The 20,750-nt window shown below is 46.1% G+C and overlaps 1 protein-coding gene across 1 annotated transcript in view; it reads left to right on the forward strand.

Moving 5' to 3' along the window:
• The window catches only part of NUAK1 (NUAK family, SNF1-like kinase, 1), a 72,251-nt gene that overhangs the window by 37,836 nt on the left and 13,665 nt on the right, over positions 1 to 20,750 (forward strand). The window contains exons 4-5 of the mRNA XM_005861689.2: positions 10,241 to 10,392; positions 13,526 to 13,591. Of these exons, the coding sequence (XP_005861751.1) occupies positions 10,241 to 10,392; positions 13,526 to 13,591 (218 nt within the window). The remainder of the gene's footprint in view (positions 1 to 10,240; positions 10,393 to 13,525; positions 13,592 to 20,750) is intronic.

A 20,750-nucleotide genomic window follows, 5' to 3' on the forward strand; every position in this document is an offset into this window, starting at 1 on the left:
TCTCCTTTGAAAGCCTAGGAGACCCAGTCTGCACAACCAAGAGAATGAACATCTTGTACTTTAGGGAACCTTAGCGCCCCATCTGGTAACAGTCCCCGTGGGTAAAGAGGGAAAGGCGAGGGAGTGGGGGCGATTGGGCCTTGCCTTCCCTTTTATGCCCTGGATTTTTTTTGTTCCTGGAAATCTCTCTTCCTGGCCCTCCACGTTTGGACTCTTTTTTGGCCCCTGGCGTGGTGATCTGCTTTCATCACGGCTCCTATCTTAGGAAGGGTGATCCTGGCTTTCTGGGACGAAGGAGGAGGCCCATGTGGCATTGGTCAGCTGTAATCTGTCGCCTTTGGAAGAGTTTCTCAACCGTAAAATAACAAAACAAAATAGACAAACAAGCATGCCGTCTTTGATAAGCATGTGAGTCTCATGTCCTTGCCCTCTGGACCTCACACCTGCTGTCTGCAAGAAGATGGCAAAAGAGTCTGGGTTGTAGAAAATTCTCCAAATTCTTACCACGAAGACACTTTGGATGAATTTACTATCAGTTGAACATGCCTCTCATCTTCTTTCTAGAAGTACACATTACAATATCCTTCTTTGAGTTACCTGTGTCTACTGCAGTTCTGCTAGGTTTTTCTGGAAGGGGATATTGTTTTTGGCCTTAGGTGAAAATCACTGCTCAGAACATCCAGCCAGAGATGAAGAGGAGAAAACCAGAGATAGGATCTGTGGACAAGCTCACAGTTTTTGGCCTGTGCTGTTTACTGCAGGCTTGTAGAAGGGCATTCCGCCTCCCGCCTCCTGCCTCCCGCCTTCTCCTTCCCCTACTCTTGTGGCCAGGGGCAGTGGGGCTGATGTTTCACAGGACCCAGCAGAGGTCCTGGAGTCAGAAACTGCTGTTCTCAGAGGGTGGTCCAGGACCAGCTGCGTCAGCATCACCTGGCCCCACCCAACTATACTGAATCCCAAACCCTAGGGTGGGGCCCAGTGTTCCCATGCACTCCTAAGTGTGAGAAGCACTTGCTGTATTGGAGAAACCCCTGCTCAGGAGGTCAGAAACCAAAGCAGGGCTGTATTGCTAGCATCAGGTATTTGGAAATACCTATAGAGCAAGCCGTTTACATTTTTCCTCTTAGGCTCAAGTATTCATTCTAATTTAGGTTTCTCAGGCAGCAAGCAAATCCTGATTTAGGCCCTTTAAAAGGCAGGGGTCAGCTGAACTAATCTAACAAGGTCTGTTCTCGTTCACTCATTCACCTATTTAGTCATTTATTCCTTCGGTCATTCATTTCTTTTTACAAAAATGTATTGAACACTTATGTTTCAGGTACTGTTCTACGAGGGTGAGTATCTATTTATTGTCCAAATAGGCTTAGATTTAAATGAGCCAATTGCTCTACCAATTTTTACTGTGTGATCTTAGGCCAGTGACTTAAACTCTCTGAGGCTCAGTTATCTTTTCTGTTAGATGCGGCCAATAGCTAGAATCTGAATAGATAAGGTTGTGAAGAATGACTCCAATAATATGTAAAATAGCTAAGCACAGTGCTGGGTACATGCTCAATAAATGATATTGATTCTTCCCAATGTGATTGATCTTTAGGGCTGTGAGAGGTCCTTTCTGGCTAGAGTAGAAACTCCTCTTGGGAGGTGCTGGAAGAGAAGGTTGACCAGATAGCCTAATCAGTGATTCTGGATGCTGGATAACACATTAGAATCTCATGGGGGTATTTGTAAAAAATGCTGATGCCTCTGCATTTAGATTTAGATTTAATTGACCAGGCTGAGAAATATGGACTTAGTCCTGCAACTAAGGGGAAATGAGAGCCCTGCTCTATGAACTCGTCTTGGTCAGATCATTTGTCATCAGTGAATTCCAGAGAAGAACGTGTGTCTGGCAGCAGTGTGTCTAGTGAGCAGTGAGCGATACCTTTGGGCTTGGGTTTACTTACTTAGCCATTTGGTTGCTGCCCTCATCAGGGACTCAGAGCCCCATGAAACAGTTTGTTGAACTTGGCAACGTGGTGTATTATGCTTGTGTTTACTCTTTTGAACCCATGGCGAATTGCTGAGCCTTTAAACACACGGCCTTTGCTGCCAGATCCACAAGTTCCACACGAAGTCTCTGCAGACTGGATGCAAAGGAAGGACTCGCCCCTGTTCGTAACACAGCACCAGAGAGCTGTCTTCACTGTTAATCATGTGAACCAGCTCTTCAGCTGCGAGTCTGTCCAGCCACGTTTCTAATGAGTTTCCTATTAAGTTAGCTATTTGACCTTCAAGTGTATTATTTTCATTGTTTTCTTTTGATTACACCCAAGCCATTTTTCTGCAGGCTGGAGATTAGAAGTAAAACAACTGCAAATGAACGCTACTCCCTGGTTGTCCTGCCTCACCCTCTTGGGTTTCCTGGAATTCAGTGTTTTCTAGTGCCTCAAATAATGCCACTCGTACTGGAAGCTAATTTTTAAGGAGAAAACTGGAACCGTGTTGTCATTTAATGTGGGGTCTTTGGGAAGTAACTGGGACGGCTCTGTTAATTTGCCCCCGGTAGTCATAGGCTGCATTTAGGGAGGCCCATAGGGTATAGAAGAGGTCCCACTGGCCACCGTGATTTCTGACACGAGGTTCCTCTGGTCGGTATGGCTTGAGATTGAGATCCACGCTTTGGCACCCCACTGGGGACTGAGGAATGGACCCTAGTTAAGAGATCGGGCTTGCTTCCACCTCAGGCTTTGTTGTCTTTGAGTATTAGTTTTCTATCTCCTCCATTCAGCCTCCTGCCTTCCCCATCCTTCAACGCCACATGTATAATGTCAGGTGTGGCTTCTGCCAATACATACCCTTAATAATTTTCGATTTAATCCAGGCATATCTTCATTTGTTCTTTCTTAAACTAATACTTGCTGCTTAGTAATACCAGGCTAACACTTATGCTTATTGTGAGCTATGATCATATTTACAATACGGATAGTCTTCATTTCAACAGGAGAAGAAACTGAGGCACAGAAAGGTCCAGTAACTTGCTAAGGTCACTCAGCTGGTAAATGGCAGAGCCTAGTTTTGAACCCAGGTAGCCTGGCTCTGGGAGTCAGGGTCTTAACTACTGCACTATCTTGTCCAGTGAGGGAGACTGGGATTTAGAGTGGACAAGATGAGCCGTACATGGTGGGTCAAGCAGTGCTAGAAGCAGAGGTGTGATAACCATAGGCCTGGCTTCATTGCCCAAATTAGGGGAGCATGCTTTTTTTCAGAAGTTCACTGTATCAAGTAAAAGAGCCTTAGCTTCAGTCTGGGATGATTCTGAGATGTTCTGATCAATTGTCACTGCTCTCTCAGATTCAGGATTGTGTGTGTGTGTGTGTGTGTGTGTGTGTGTCAAAAAAGCTGAGACAGAGCAATAGAAAAATGATCAGGGAGACTGTGGGCATGGCTGATGAGTGTGTGATGATGGCTGACAGAGCTCATCCCCTCAAAGCCCTGCTGGTTTCCATGGAAACACCACCAGGGATGGTTGTGGAAGGAGGGGAGTCCAATGGCTGGTCCAACGTGGTGCATTTGATCTCCTCTTCCATGCAACTCCTCTCTCTTTCCTGGCCATGTCTGTCCTGTCCTCCTAGGATTTGATATTGGGCCCTCAAATAGTACTGTTAATCTTAGCAGGAGTGATTGGTTCTTGGTAAGCCTTCTGCATCTCTGTCTTCTGCAGGTCACTTACATACTTTCTTACCATTTCTTCTTCCTTCTATGGGGTCTACTGCTGGCAGTGGGTGGCCTGGTTGGCTATGGTTCTCCTTGGACATGCCAGCCAACATCTAGAAAGAGTTTGGGTTTAAGTGAACTAAAGAGCTTTTCATTGTCCAAACCAGGAAACACATTGACTCAACTCTGACCAGTTCATTGACAATGGGGAGCTGCCAGTCCAGTTTAATTTTCTCACTCTCACTGCCTTGGGCTTTTGGACTTAAGGGATCAGAAGACCATTCTGTGAAGCCATGAGCCCATGAGGTGTTTGAAATTTAGTTCTGAAGAGGAAATTTTTGAAGAGTGAATCTTGTATTGACTAACTGATGTAATTAGGTTGCAGACAGTTCTCGCAAAGGAAAGATGTCTCCATTTCTAAAATGGAAAATAAGCAATTTTCTGTGAGGATTCTACTGACCTTTAAGAAAAGAGCATCCCCGAGAAATGGAATGGTACTTCTGTCTGAGGTTTTAAGAAAGTAATAAAAATGCTGCCATGTGGGGAGGCAACGCCATGGAAGGAATGGCAGTTTCCTGGAACTAATTTGGGATATGAAGTTGACAGAAGGCAAAGGCAGGAAAAGAATTCAGACTGGTCCACTCTAGGCCCTTGGCCTTTTTTTGCTTAAAACCAACAAACGAATCTTCCTTTCTTGAGGTTACATGTCAAGCAGAAAGATATCCTCCAGTTTTTCAAACCTGCTCATCACAGAGTATCCTGTAAATCGATTCCTACCCTCTCCCTTCCCAAGCCCTTCGTCTTCCTAAATGGCCTCCTGAATTTGGCTCTAAAATGGCTGGTGGATGGTTAAAATCCCAAGATCTCCTCACGCATCAGCATTTCTCCCAGGCCAGAGCATTGTTTTGATAATACGCATATTCTCAAGTTATACAGTTGTGTTATTAACCCCGAGGGCAGCAGGAGGGAATGGTTAGGAGTTGGGTAATTAGCGTGGTTGTGAAAGCCAGACAAATCAGGAGGCAGAACTGGGCTGTCAAACTGAACATCTGATGAAATTCAGAATTAATTTGGAGAAGTCGCTGTTGCCATAGCGACCAATCCCCATTCTCCTTTGAAATGGAAAATAAACAGAAAACAAGAAAAACAGTTCAAGTTGGTGTCTGGGAAGAAGGCCCTTCTGTGGGACAGTAGAAGAAAACGAAGAGAGTTTGGATATTTTAGGAAAGCTGAAACAATGGTTAACACGCTCTCCTGCAAACAAAGCCCAAGTCCTTTGTCATGGGTCAGTTCCACGCCTGCTTTCTCTAGGAATCTTTTCAGGCCCATTCAAGTTACCTCACCCATCTTTCTGATCATCTGGGTACTTAAAGCCTATATGGTATAGGTGAGACCTTAATTTATTTGTGAAGTACTAGTTTTATTCAACCAGATAGCAACTCTGGAGGACAAAGACTGTGTCTTATGCTATGATTGCGTTCTTTTAAACACATAACAAAATGCTCAGAAACATGTTTCAGGTAGGCTGATAAAAGAGCATTTTTAGAAGAGACAGTGATGTTGGTTCTCTTTTATGAAAGAGAATCTTTACTGAGTATTATGTAAGGAGAGACCAATAATCGGCTCTTGGTGTATAAAAATGCAACTGATATCTGAATATTAATATTCTGTCCTGCTACATTACTGAGTATTATGTAAGGTGGTGTGGAGTCGTGGCAAGAACATAAGCTTTTGAGTCACACAGATTTGGGATCAGATCCAGTAAGGATCTGCCCAACAGAAATGCATACAAATGAGCATTAAAAGTCATGCATAAGAATGCTTGCAGCAACACTGCTCATATTGACCCTCACCTGGAAACAATGCAAATGTCTATATCAACTGTAGAATGGATAACTAAACCATGATACATTCACAACATGGAGAACTCTACAAGCATGGGTGTGAACGGTCTTTGACTACATGGAACAGCATGGATTAGTCTTACAAATATAATGTTGAGCTAATGAAGCCGGACACAAAAGAATATGCACTGCATGATTTCATTTTTAGAAAACTTGAAATGCCAACCTAATCTGTGCTATTGGCTTATGTTGATGATATTCATGATATTGGTGGAGATACGTATACACACACAAGCACACACACTTGGGGAGATGGGTAGTGACAGAAAGAGGCCCTGGGGGGTGTTTGCAGGGTGCTGGCCATGCTGTTTCTTGATCTGAATGCTGATTTCCTATTTATAAATTAGGAATAATATTAATACCTATCTCATTGGAGTGTTAGTATTAAATGTGAGAATCCAGGGCATGAGGTAATGGTTCAATAAATGTGAACTATTGTTATTCTGAATAAGCCTTGCAGGGAAGGAGGGATAGCTGTCTGGGGAGGCTCTTGGGGAGAAGAGAGCCCTGGACTATTTCATAGGTCCGGGATCCTGGATGCTACCCTGTCCTTTGTTCCACGTTTTTATCGTTCTTGGCGATGTCTGGTCACTTGTGTCTGACTCTTCCTCCCCAGAGCTCCCTGGGGCCTTCAAGGCCTCTGTGTTACATTCAAGACCTGCTTCTTTTTCCTCTTCTCTCTTTTAAAAAAAAATTACCTTTATTGATTTCAGAGAGGAAGGGAGAGGGAGAGGAAGATAGAGAGAAACATCAATGATAAGAGAGAATCCTGCAGGCCCCCCCACCCCCCCCCCCACCCCATCGAGCCTACAATCCAGACATATATCCTGACCCGGAATGAACGATGATCTCCTGGTTCATAGATCAATGCTCAACCACAGAGCCATGCCTCTTCTCTTAATCCCTGGCACCCTGGTAGTTCTGCTCCTATTTCTGCCCTCTTTCACTTTTCCTTCTCCAGGGCCAGCCTTTCCTCCCCTTCTTAACCTCGTAAAAGTTGTATCTCCAATGCCATCCACATAGTGGGTGCTTCATAAAAATTTGTTGTTGTACTAAAACCCGGATCTTCAGCACATGGACGTGGGCCCAGCGCTGTGGGCTGACTCCAGCCGAGCTAGGTTTCTATTCAGGGCTTTGATTTTCCTGGTGGGCCTGGCATGTCAGGGGCCATAGTTTTCCTTACCACTCTGGAGCCACTGGGCTTCTGGGTAACACTGTCTGGCCAAGAGACACAGGCTTTCATTTTTCAGAAAGGAAACCCTTCCCAACTGGTGGAAAATAAGCTTTTGCTTAGTGACTAATAACATAAACACAGACAAGATTTCTGGGCTTATAAATAACCAGCTGTAAAAGTGCCCAAGGGAAGCAGCCCTTTCTGCCATAAGAATGGCCAAGAGCGGTCCTGTCACCTCACTGATAGTGGCCTGACTGTGGGCAAGGAGCCTTGGGCTGCGGGTGCGGAAGCCGGTCATTCTTTAGAACAGATTCCCAAGGCCTCGCTCTCATACATTATAAATCCCGGGCTGTTCTGGAAAAATAATAGTTGATCTCTAAGGTTCTTTTTGCTTGAAAATCCTCTGGTTCTGCAGCAGCCACAGCATGTTTTAAAGAGCTATGTTGGCGGGGAGAGAGAGAGAGGCAAGTCTTAGGGTTTTGTTTTGCCAGAAGCTGCCTAAGAGGCAGATGAAATAATTACGAGAAGAGCTCCCATTTACTGAGCACTGGCCGAGGCACTGCAGGAGGATGCTGGACCTGGCAGCTCACTGAATCCCACGTCACTGGGATTGTTAACCTTGCTTGACCGATGAGGAAACCGAGGGTCAGAGGGTTCAGTGCATGTGAGTAACAGTACAGTGAATAATAGTGCAGAGCATGGAGTGTGTAGTCAGACCACAGGCGCAGGCCTGCCTTGGCCTCGTCTGAGCTCTGTGGCCATGGCAGTTACTAACCTCTCTACACCCAGGCTTTATCATCTGTTGAATGGGGGATACTCATAGGACCAAAGCCATAGGGCATAATTCATGCAGAATGCTATTAGTCCAGTGTCTGCACATGGTAAACCTCCACTAAGTGCTGCCTTTGTTAGGAAGGGCTCAAGAAGCTTCACGTATGGACACCGCATTGCCTTCTTGAAGAACCATTGATGCTTCGAGTCTAGAACGGTTGTTTGCCTTTAGCTAATCTAGAGTTCCAGTGAGGGCCATGACCATGAGACTCCAGCTGTTTCCTGTGGGAGGGCTGAGGGTGGGGTTCCAGAGCCAGGCCTGGCCACTTGGACATTTCTCTCACCTGGCTACCCCCCCAGCCCCACCTGCAACAGTGAGGGGCCGATTTTATCAGTTGGGTATCATCTCATTCATCCAGTGTTTTCCACACTGCCTCCTGGTTAGTTCCTGGGGATTATAATAGGAATATTGAAATGACCAAATCAACCTGCAAAGCTCTTGAGTTAAAGAAACCAGATTCTCCAAGGGCCATCCAGTCTTAACATTTTCCAAATTATGTTACCTCAGTTTGACCATGGAACCCCATTTGCCTCAGAATAGCTTGCAGGGCTAGTGCTCCATGGAACATGCATTTGGAACTGTTCCCCACCCCCTCCAAATGCAGCCAGCAGCTGGGCAAAGAGTGAACGGTGGGAAATCTGGGAGGATGGGGATTTGGAGCAAGGGGTGGCCGGCGATGGGGGACAGGTGGACAGGATTGGGATATACTTTAGAGGTAGGATCAGCAGGACTTACTGATGCAATCTGCTTTGTAAAATATTTGGCGTATTGAAGTGTGTTGAACTGAACTGCATTTATGTCTCCTTGATACCATGTCAGCCATTTGGGAAGGGAAGAAGCCAGTGGCTGAAGCCACCCTTCGGTTTGCAGGGGGCACTGACCCACACCTTCTGATAGACACTGAAAGGACTGCTGGCTTTGACCTTTAGTCTTTGGCATCAGACTTTTTGGGGTGTGAGGCTCCTTGTTTCTTTCCCTGTCAAAGTACTTTCCTTCTCCTTTCCTCCTCCCACCCCTTGTAAAATGAGGAAACGCTCTGCCCGCGTTTGGGAATATCACTCTCTCATTGTTGGAGCCTGAGCCATGCATCCTGAGGCAGCTTTTCCCGTTTCCAAAGTTTATTGTTAATGAAAAGTGCACACCAGGCTGAAATCCCTGGCAGGAGCCGGAGCCGCAGGGTACACCGAGGCCAGCAGACGCAGAAGCAGCCAATTTTATCTGGCTGTTCTCATTCTCCTCCTCCTCTCTGCCCTCCTCCTTCCCCCTTAGTTTTATCAGAGAGGTTTGGCTGGACTTGAAGGAGCCAAAAAGGAACTGGAGGGGGTCTGAGTTCCTAGCGGCAGTGACAAGGTGTGGGAGGACAGGGGACCCAGGCCTGGGCACATTCCAGTTTAACTCAGTTCTCAGTGTGTGCGCACGTGCGCATGCGTGCGCATGCGTGTGTGTGTGTGTGTGTGTGTGTGACACGTGCGCATGCGTGCGTGTGTGTGTGTGTGTGTGTGTGTGTGTGTGTGTGTGTGTAGTAGGCCCTGGGGGTCCAATAATATTGATACAAATTGTAATAGCTAACATTGAGTGCATGCCGTAAGGACAGGCCTTGTTCTAAGCATTTAGCATACCACTTATCAATAAATTCTCCCAGCAGTTCTAAGAAGTACATCCTAATATTATGCACATTTTATAGTTGACTAAACTGAGGCACAGAGAGGGCAAGCAACTTCCCCAGAGTCACACAGCAAGTAAGAGGCAGTTCCAGGAATCCTACTTGCCAGTGTCTGGTTTCAAAACTATAGTTTTTGTCTCAAAGCTCAGGCAGGCAGAGGAACTGGATATATAAACTAGCAAATAAACTCATGTAGTTTGAAAGTCCTGTGATGCAAGTGCAGTAAAAATCAGAAGGAAGGCAAAGTGGAAGCCATATTTGAGTTCATTCTCAACTGATGAGTTAGAAGAGCGTGGAGGTGGGAAACAGTTTGTGTGTGTGTGTGTGTGTGTGTGTGTGTGTGTGTGTGTGAGAGAGAGAGAGAGAGAGAGAGAGAGAGAGAGAGAGAAAGAAATATTAAGCTTTTATTATTATAGATAATTGTCCAGAATGCACTTATGAAGGTTTGAATTCACTCACTTAATAAATATTAATTGAGCCCCTAGGCCAACTAGCACACCGGGTGCTGGGCATACATTAGTGAATGAACTGGAACCACCCTCATTTACAGTCTAACGGAGGAGACAAAATAAACAAATACAGAGAATTGTTGTGTGATAAGGCTAAGGGTCCACAGGATCATATAGGACCTGGTGAGCCACATTTGAAACTTTGGGTTTTATTTTGAGTGAGATGGAAAGTCTGGAAGGTTTTAAGCAAAGAGATGACAAGATCATCACCAACTTTGGGTCAGAGGAGCTTAGGAGGTCCTGGTAGCTAGTCCATATGAAATAGTTTGTCCAGTAACAATAGTGATGATATCGCCCACTTGGCTGGAAAACTCGCCCAACTCCTCGTGATGTTGAACGGCCCAACTTGTGTCCTTCCCGGTAGCTGTTTGCCCTGCCCCTCGCTCAGTGACATCTCTGTTGTCCCAGTCTAAGTGAGATTGTTGGATTAACAGGGTGTTTGTATATTGCTGCTCCCCCCCACAGTGTTTGAGAACAAAGATAAGATTGTGATCATCATGGAATATGCCAGCAAAGGGGAGCTGTATGATTTCATCAGCGAGCGGAGACGCCTCAGCGAGAGAGAGACCAGACACTTCTTCCGGCAGATCGTCTCCGCCGTTCACTATTGTCACAAGGTACCGGCTGGCCAGAGCTTTGGCCGCAGATGGTGTCTATGGCATCACGTGTTTGTTTGTTTGTTTGTTTTCACATTATAAGGGTAATGTCTGTTCATTATAGTACTTATGGAGAACTTACAAAGTGAAAAGAAGAAAATTACCACCATCCATAATTCCAGAATCCAGCAATAACTCATTGTTGACATTTTTGTTTCTTTCTAATCTTCTTCTTCCTACTTTTAACATTTGTTTTTTATTTGAAATTTTTATTTAGAATAATTTTAGATTTACAGCAGCGTTTCCCAATAGTACAGAGAGTTGCCATATACCCCTGACTCAGCTGGCCCTATGGTAACATCTTACCATAATGCATTACTGTAGTATGAATGTACCAACATTCATATGTTGCCATTAATAAACTTCAGGTTTTATTGGGATTTCACCAGTTTTTCCACCAATGGCCTTTCTCTGTTCCAGGAGTAATGGATTGCATAATTTTTACAAAGTTTGTGTCTTGCTTTTCACTTAGTATTTTAATCTAAACATTTTCCTATGTTACTAAAAATTCTCTGTAATTATTGTGATTATTGGACATGTAGGCTGATGCCAGTTTCTGGTTATTACAAATAGTGATCAATGTTTTTAGACAGTAACCTTTTCCTCTCATTTGAATAATTTGCTTAAGAGAAATTATAGAAGTGGAATTCCTGTGCCACAGGTTCTGAACCTTTCTCTGCTCTTGGTCCCTTTTGTTGCATTGATTGCTTCCAAAGGGGTGACACATAGATGCTCATGTACATCCTGTCACAATACACCCATTTGGATGTGCTCATCATCAGCCACGGGTTAGCCACTGTTGGCCTCTGGAGAAGGAAATGAAGTCCCCAGATAATTCCAAGCCACAGTCTGGCCATTAATGTTATTAATCATCTAAAAAAAATCCCCCCCCCCCCCCAGAACTATCATACCTTGAACACTCATTCACTTTGAGGACAGCAGTGACTTGAATCCAACATGGCATACCAAATAGCCAGTTTCTTCACACAAATGATTGTAGTACAGGGTCCCCTGGTTTGCCAGGTATTCTGGTTCGTCAGTAGTGGCTCTGGGAGTGATTAGAAAATGATTATTCAGATCTAAAACCCGTAACCCAAGGTCCTGATGATTCAGATCATACAACAGTGTGTATTTTATCACCAGGCATCATCAAAAAGCATTGCAGATGGTACTTTTATTACTTGAAGTTTCTGCATACTAAGGGACTTTATTAGACTCATTCCATCTTATTGTGAAAATGAGGAATGCAGCAGTGTAAACCGAACAACTCCCAATATTGAAAGCAAAGCAGAATTAGGTACCTTGTATTTCATATCTTTCATTGAGGAGCCTGATTTTGTGCATTTTTTTTGAATTCAAAACACACCCTTGAAGGTTTGGATTAGAAAAAGTCTCAGAAAAATATATGTTCTTTTCTTCTCTCTGGTCAGTACTTTTGGAGATGTTAGGAACTGGCAAAAGGAAAGGAGAATAATAAAGAACCAATTGGAAAAAGGGAGATTCTGAACTAAGAAAATCTTGACTGAAAGACAGAATTTCTAGGCAGTTCATTTGCTTAAAAGAGCAGCTTAGCTTGTAAATGGTCCTTTATGCTGAATAATGTTAAAAATTCTCTCCCTGTTAATTATCTGCCCAGCCTGGAATAGTTGGTTCTTTCTGTTCCACTCCTCTTCCCATGCCCACCATGAAAAGATCATTGGGTTTTAACACATTTCGTACCGCTCAGGAGTTTTCTCGTGTTTCGCGCGCCATCTGTTAAGGACCGCTCACGAGTGTTCTCGTTTTTCACGCCCATGGAAAAAGGAGCGAATCTAGATACTTATGTAAATTTTGTTTGGTCCCTCTTCATAGAGGAAAATGTTTTACGCAGTACCATACGTTAAAAAAGTACTAGGAACTTTAATTGTTTAATTGTTTTTGTAAATAAAAATGTTATAATTATTGAAAAACAATACCTAAAGTGCATTATGATGATTTAAATAACGTGCAGTTTGCCCAAAAACGTGAGGTCCCTGGCGTATGTCTTAGAGATTTCTATGCGGTACGCAATGTGTTAAAAGAGAAGCGAGCACACCAGTTGTTACTGCTGTAGATATAGGCCAGTGGTCGGCAAACTGTGGCTCACGAGCCACATGCGGCTCTTTGGCCCCTTGAGTGTGGCTCTTCCACAAAATACCGACTTCTGCGCATGGGCCACGAAGTTTTAATCACACTGTACGTGCGCACCCGCACGTGGTATTTTGTGGAAGAGCCACACTCAAGGGGCCAAAGAGCCGCATGTTGGCTCGTGAGCCGCAGTTTGCCGACCACTGATATAGGCCAACAGCTTATTGGCTGATGACTCTTTTCACCTGTTGGTGGGCTGGCTGCTTGTCACTGCAGCTCAGCTTCCAGCCTTCCCAGAGCTTACCTGAATGGGTAGGTCATCCAGGGTGGCAGCGACCTGCCGACCTGCTGTGGTCAACCCAGTGGCGACGGTCTCACCAGCCTCCCCCACCTTCACCCTTTACCTGCATTGAATCCCGCCGAGCAAAAGGGGACTTTGAAAATCTTCCCTCCCAGCTGCTGAGGAAACACCCATGGTAACAACTTTGTTATCCTCAGAACAGATTGAACCAGGCTTCTTTCCAGCATTGAGGAGGCAGGCAGGCAGACAGACAGACAGACAGACACGAAAGGTCTGGGAGCCCTGCATTCTGAGTCCCCAGCAGAGAAATCTGCTTCTTCCCTGGGAATCACATCACAGACAGACATGGTTTGCCGCCGCCTGGGACTGTGTTGCTTTCACACAGTGGAATGACATTCCGACAAAGGATCCCCCTGCTGTTTTACAGGCTCTGGGGGAGAAGGATTCCAGTCATTTTTCCCTTAACCACACACAAGTGACTAATGCTCTGCTGTCGCGGTCTCTGGTGGGAGCTGCATGACAGCGAGAGCAGCCCTGAAGGATGGAGGTGAAGACCACCGGGCTGGTGCATCTTTCATCTGTCAGATGCTTCCCTTTGCTCTGCCTCCGCCTTCCTCTCTCCCTCTCCCTCTCTTTCTCTCATCCCATCCGCTCCCATTCAATTCCCCGCCTGTCTTCTCATTTCAGAACGGTGTGGTCCACCGGGACTTGAAGCTGGAAAATATACTGCTCGATGACAACTGCAATATTAAGGTAAACCTCTTGCCTCGATGATTGATATGCAGGGCCTGGGGGTGGCATCCGGTGGGGGTTAAGCTGCTCCAAACTACAGCTTAGAAATAAGGTGGCCACTTCCTTCCCCGGCAGGCGGGTGGGGAGCGTCACTGGGCTTGAGTCCTCAGTTCAAACTCCGTAAGCCATTTACCCATGTTCAACTACATGCCAGACATTCTTCTTCATGCTGGGATAATTAGGTGACTAAAATACAGTCTCTGTCTTCAGCAAGTTCATGGTCTACAATCATTACAATCATTGCCATAAAAATACTTAGTACAATAACACTTATGTTATGTATTTCAAATCATCTTTGCCTGACATCATTTAAATTCGATCTTTACAAGAACCTTAGGAGATAGGTCCTCTTGTTTACATTTCCTAGCTAGGTTCACTGCGACACAGAGAAGTTAAGTAACTTACCCAAGGTCACACAGTAGTAGGTAGTGGAGTTGGGATTTGAACCCATGTCTTTCTGACTCATGAGCCCTCGTTTGAGCCACTATGCTTGGTTTGCCAGGAGGGCCCCGAGTTATCTTAGAGCTGGAACGCTTTCCCTGCCACTTTCTGTCACTCCCCTCCCTCCCACCCCTGAGACCTGCCTGGGACTGGGAAGCTGATGGAAAGGGAGGTGGTGTTCGCTGTTGGGAAGGAGCATCCCGTCAAGTGATGGAGCTTACTTTTACAGAGAGTATTATTGCTGGCTGCTGCTGGAGCTGGAGAAAGTGCTCCTGGCCAATAGGGTTCAAGTGCCTCCTGCGGAGCACTCGGGACGTCCCTTTGATCACATCAGCAAAATAAGCAAATACGGTTTCAAAATAAACGGAGCTCACTGCGTGGGTTTCATTATGAAATGGCCTTAGTCCTCCTGGCACCAGGGGATCCCTCTAATTAGCCGCTGGTGACGTTAGTGCCTCCTCCCTGGTCCCAGGACCAAGCCTGGGAATGACCTTGCATCGCCCTCTTTTGTTGTTGTTGTTGCTCTAAGTTGAGGGGGTGCATCACGGGGGACTCTTTCCTTGCTTGGAAGGATGGAGTTGCTTTGGCATCTGACCATCGTTAGTCACCATCATCCTTCGAGAGGCTCCTGGAAGCCACGTCCGGTGACATCTTGTTTTTGCGAGTGGTTGACTGTGGTCACATAGTTCTGTGTAGTCCTCAGAATGAGGAGAAAAGAGTTGGTCAGAGCAGCTTTCTCTAGGAACAGGAAGTGAAATCTCCAGTTCTGGCCGAGTGGCTGGAGAATTCGAGCAGGAGGCTAGATGCACAGTTAGAACACTCCATCCTGTGTGGCTTACTAGTTCCTTGACATTGGGCAATGCACTTCACCCTGTTAACTAGAAAATGGGGTAACAGCACTGCCCACAGGCTTGTTTGGAGGAGTAAATGAGATAGTTTGTGTTTAGCTTTATAAACTGCTGAGCACTGTGTAGTGAGTCAAGGTAAAAGCAGTGGCTTTGGAGTTGGCTCGCCTGGGTTTTGAATGGCAGCCCTGCCTGTTACTAATGGCAGTATTTTGGATAAATGACTTGCCTGCCTAAATCTCAGTTTCCTCATTTGTCCAGTAGGGTTGACAGTCCATCTCTGATGATTGTTGTGGATTTGTTCACTTTTTCACTGAGTGTTTCCGGAGCAGTTACTGTGTGCCATGCCCTGTTCCCAGTCCGGGGGAGGCAATGACAAACATGAGGATTTTAGACAACATATAGTCAAAGCACTTAGCACTTAACGCTTCATGTCCAAGGTGCCTACTTAAATGGGTGGCCCCTGGGGAGGAAACTGGACAGGACGCCAGTTGCTTTGAAGGTACCTGGTGGTCAGGCCATGGCTAGAGAATTGGCTTCTGGTCTGAGGGACACATTCTAAGGGTTTGTGTCATCCACCCTGTTAACTTCCTCTGCAGATTCTTCCTCCCACCTGCCCCCAGAGCTCTCCAAACTAAATGTAGTCTTACAAGGCCTGGAATGTGAGCCTCTCACTTGGGGGTTGGGTTCTGTAATACAATGTGACCTCTTGCTCCCATGGTGTAGTTCCAGAAGTGATAAGGCACATAGCTTCCTAGGGAGTCATAGACTTGCCCAGAGGAAAAGAATGGTTAGAATTCTGAATGCAACTGAGCTGGGAACAATAGGGAGGAGCCCAGGAGAATGGCTCATTGGCATAAGCAATAGTGCCATGGCGTTGGGCCTCCCAGTTCCCAGGACCAAGTCCTTCAATCTAGGATCCCTGTCCGTTAGGTGGGGAAATAGCAGACATGGGTCTTTTTCTTTAGGATTCTTTTTTTAAAATACATTTTTATTGATTTCAGAAATGAAGGGAGAGAGAGATAAAGACATCAATGATGAGAGAGAATCATTGACTGGCTGCCTCCTGCACCCCCCGCCCCTTACTAGGGATCAAGCTGGCAACCCAGGCATGTACCCTGACCAGGAATCCAACCGTGACCTCCTGGTTCATAGGTTGATGCTCAACCAATGAGCCACATCGGCTGGGCTAGGATTCTTAATCCTTAAGATTTTTTGTTTCTGGCATTTACTAAGGAAACACACACACACACACACACACACACACACACACACACATGCACACACCTCCTGAATAGAAACTAAACCTTCCCATTCTCTGACGCGAATCCTTCCTTCTGCTTATTCAAGGAATGCTGCTAGGATCTGAGACTCCTAAAGCTTGAAAGAACCTTGAGGGTCATTTCCTTTGTTTTAATGATTATGGTCCAAAAAGTCCAACTGATGTGCCCAGGATCAGACACAGTGAATTAGTATAGATGAAATTATTGTGTCTGTTTCCCCGGAGTGTGGCACAGTGCTTGTCACACAGTAGGTGCTCTTAAGCTGTTTGATTGGAGTGAAGGGATGACAGCCAGGATTAGAATTCAAATGTTTGACTTCCAGACAAATTCTCTTTTCATCATCTCACACCCACTTCCAAGGTTTTTAAAAATGTGTTTCAGCTGGTGTTGATTTGTCTTCCGGCTGGATATGCTCAGCTCTTCCCAAGTCAGCATTTTGCTGAAAACATATTTATAAAAGGGCACTTGTGATAAAGACAGCAGGCACAGACACATGGCTGCAAGCTGGGCTCCAAGTTCAAGAGAGCCCATGTCATCGGTACCTGGACAAGGGGACCATTGACACTGATGGCCTCTTACCAGCCAATGGACTATGAGCAGCGAGATGCCTCTGGGAGCCCCCTCATGTGTCTCTCTAAATGTGGGTGCATCCCCCCAATTCCAAGGGTAGAGGGCTGTTGCCCAGGAAGCCTGTAAAAATGCTACTGGTTTAAACTTGTCACATGTCGCTGCAGTTTCGGTGGGAGCCATGCAGCTGTTCCTCGTCCCTTCCCTGCCTGATGTTGATTGGCAAAGAGCACATCTGGCATTGGGAATCACTTATCTGGCCAGTGCGAGAGGGTGTGGCTTCTAGAAATATTCACACAGTCGGTCAGCAGAAAGAATGAGAGCAATGTGCTTCTTTGGGTTGCATTCCGTACTCCGAGGAGAAGCATGTCTACCAAAATAGACACCCAGGATAGCATTAATTTGCAATTAATAATAATAAAAAAAAAACGGGCCAGATTTCACATCCCATTCTCTGGGAGAATGGAACGCCGACAATTCCCATGGGAGGCTCCTGTAAAAAAACACACAAAAAAATGCCTTACAATGAGAAGAGGTCCAGGCACCAGGGTCAGCTGACCTCCTCAAAGAGGGCTGAGAATTTAGTGAGCTCCCAGGACTCAGAGTAGAGGGGCGGAGGGGAAATGGCCTGTTGCCCCTGATGACAATGGAAACTCAGCTGCTGGGGCTAAGAAAAGAAGCTTTGAATGGCTAGGGCTCCGGGAGATAGAAGCCTCGGAGGCTTAAGAAGCCCAAGGGGAGGCAGCTCAGGATCTGTGCCTCTGGGCTTTGAGTATATGAATGTGAGAGTGTGCATTCATGCGTTAATTAGTCCATTCATTTGTTCGCCTATCCATTTGTGTGGGTGTATACATATATATATTCATGTGTGCTTGCATTCACTCATCCATTCCTGCACTTATTCATTCAGCAGATCCAATCTCTTCAATGGACAATATTTATTCAATCACAAATGTTTACTAAGTTTCTACTGGGTACCTGGCCCTGTGCTGGCTGCTGGGAATTTACTAGTGAGCCCGATGGCTGGGTTCCTGTGTTCTTGGAGCTCAGAATCTAGCAGGTAAACCATCGATCATGATGAGTCATGAGAAGGATACAGAGGTGAACGAGGACGATAGGCACCTGCCCTAATGGACTTAGAATTTTAGTTCGGGACACAAGCAATAAACAGAAATATATAATGTAACTGTCTGGCAGTGAAGAAAATTCATTCAGGGTTAACTTAGAGAATGACAGGTACTATTTTAGGGAGAGTGGTCAGAGAAGGCCCTTGCATAGGACTCGAACTCCTTAAATCTACCAAGCTTTCTCTGGATTTCTGTCCTTTGCACACATGGTTCCCTCCGCCTAGGATGCTCATCCCACTGCTCTTTGCCTATCTGTCCATTGAGTCTCAGCTTGAATGCCTCTTTTTCCAGGAAACCTTTTCTGATTCTTGTCCCTTGGCAGGGCCAGGTGGCCCTGCTATTGGCCTCAGGGTGCCTTGTGTGATATGCTGTGGGAGTGCTGAGCAGGAAGTGGTGGGTCTGTTAGCTGGAGGGACCAGAAAGCCTTTGATTCAACTGGGTTTTTGAAGGACAGGTAGGAGTTCAACAGAAAGGAATGTGATGGTCTTTTAAGGTGAAGGAGCAGCAAGTGCAAGAACAAGGCATGAAGGATAGAAAAAAAACAACAACTTTTATCGAGTCCTTGCTAGAACCAGAGCCCAGAGCCAGACCTTCCACGTGCCTTCTTTCATTTGGACATTAGAATATCTCCACTGGGGTGGGTCTGACTACTCCCAGTTTACAGATGAGGAGGTTCCCCCAGCTAATGAGCGATGGGACTGGCTACAGCTAAGGGTCTTTGACCTTAAAGACCAGCCACTGGATAAATTCTAACCTTCACTGCTCCCACCCAGATTTGCCCTGCATCCAAGAGAGCGTCCTGGAGACACTTTTTGGCCCTTGCTTCAGGTCGCCTCCCCTGTCTGCAGCAGCTTGTGTCCAGCTGTCCCAGGGAGAGACGCTCCAGGCACAGGGATGCCTGAGTCGCTGGAGCCGTGAGCTGGGGCGGGTTGCTCAGTAGCATCCCGAGAGGCTGCTGCTTGGAGGCGCCCTCAGTGAAGAGCTTCCCCAGGTCTCGTGGAATCAGTCATTTCCAGTCTCTCTCTTGAGGCGGTGTGGGCGTGGATCTTTTGAAGATGAAAGCCGACCCCGTTCTCTTCTGCTCACTTCCACTCCTTGCCTCCACTTCCTGACAACTCGGGAGGGAGGCTGTCATGGGGAAAGCCACGGCCGTGAACTCCTCGGCCGGAAAGGAGCTATGGAGTGTGTCTTCCCCGATGGGCTTGCTGTCTGCCTGAAGAGTTCCACAGAAAGCTGTTTCCTTCTCAGCCACCTGAGAGCAATCACTCTTCTTTATGTGGAGCTTTAAGCCAAAGCAGCTCTTCCTCCACGTCTCAGGGCAGCCATGGCTCCGCCCTGGGCCTCAGTTTCCTCATCTACAAAATGGGGTAGCGATGACACCCTTTCGTCATAGTTGTTGTGACGAATTAATACGTGCATATATGTAGTGCTCACGGAGCGGTGATTGGCCTGTAGCGATGCTGCTATTGTTGTTATTATTTATTGTTGTTATTATCTCATTTACCCTGATTTTGGTTTTCACAACATCACGTGGTTGGTGCTGTTGCTTTCCATTTTCCAGCCCAGGAAACGGAGACTCAGAGAGGTTGAAGTAGTAATTGCTCACATTTACTGCAGGCCATGTGAGGCATGGTTTCCATCTATCATTCATTTGATATTACATCAGTCCTGCAAAATAGGTTACATTATCATCATCCCCTATTGCAGTGATTCTCAACCTTCTGGCCCTTTAAATACAGTTCCTCATGTTGTGACCCCCAACCGTAAAATTATTTTCGTTGCTACTTCATAACTGTAATGTTGCTGCTGTTATGAATCGTCATGTAAATATCTGATATGCAGGATGGTCTTAGGCGACGCCTGCGAAAGGGTCGTTCGACCGCCAAAGGGGTCGCGACCCACAGGTTGAGAACCGCTGCCCTATTGTATAGCAGAAGAAACCCAGGTTCAGAGTGGCCAATGTTTGGGGAGTCCCCTGGAGATCTTGCTAAGATGCAACCTGACTCAGTAGGCCTGGGGTGGGTGGGGCCTGCAATTCTGTAACTGACCTGCTCCCAGCCAGTGCCCATGCTACTGGTCCTCAGACCTCAGTGGAGGAGGGAGGGGCTGACCAACGTGCCTAAGGTTCCAGCTGGGAAGAGTTGAGGCCGGGATTTGAACTCAAACACTCAAGCTGTCCATCCCTTACTCTTCCCCGCATGCAGCGCAGTCTCTCATGCTTATTTCCAAAATGAATGACAGTTTCGTTGGCTGTTTGGTGGACAGCGGCATCGTGGCTTTTAGTCCTGTGTCTTGCCTGGCAAACAGTGTTAAGAAAACCAGATCATCAGCTTTATCGTAACGGCTGTCATGTAGAGAGTCGTGGGAACCAGGATTACTTCAGGGCTTTACATGTGGGTTCTCTGATCCTCACAACACCTTTATGCGGTGGGGTCTGTTATCATTCCCATTTTGCAGATGAGGAAATTGAGGAACTTGGCAAGTCCCACTGAGCACCTAGTAGTGCTAAGCCCAGGGTTAGCCCCAGGTTCTCCTGGCTTCTAAACCTCTGATCTGCTCAGTCCACTGCATTTCCTCTTAGACACTGCAAATGACCATCAGACCATGGCTTACATTGTCATTGTCATCAGCATCCTTTCCCAGCAGTTAATCACCAGCAAGCTGATACTTCCTTTTTCATCCGGTGAGCTCACAGTGATTATTCATGTGATCTGAGGTTAATCCTTTTTAAAAAAAAAATTTTCAATCTGCTTTTTTTTTTCTTTTTAATCTTTTTTATTGACAGTATTACCTATGCCCCCTCTTTCCCCCCACTGACCTCTTCTAGCCCGCCCCCTCCCCCCACCCCAGGTCTTCA

Source organism: Myotis brandtii, unplaced genomic scaffold, assembly GCF_000412655.1.
Source record: "Myotis brandtii unplaced genomic scaffold, ASM41265v1 scaffold155, whole genome shotgun sequence".
In the NCBI taxonomy this organism is placed as follows: Eukaryota; Metazoa; Chordata; class Mammalia; order Chiroptera; family Vespertilionidae; genus Myotis; species Myotis brandtii.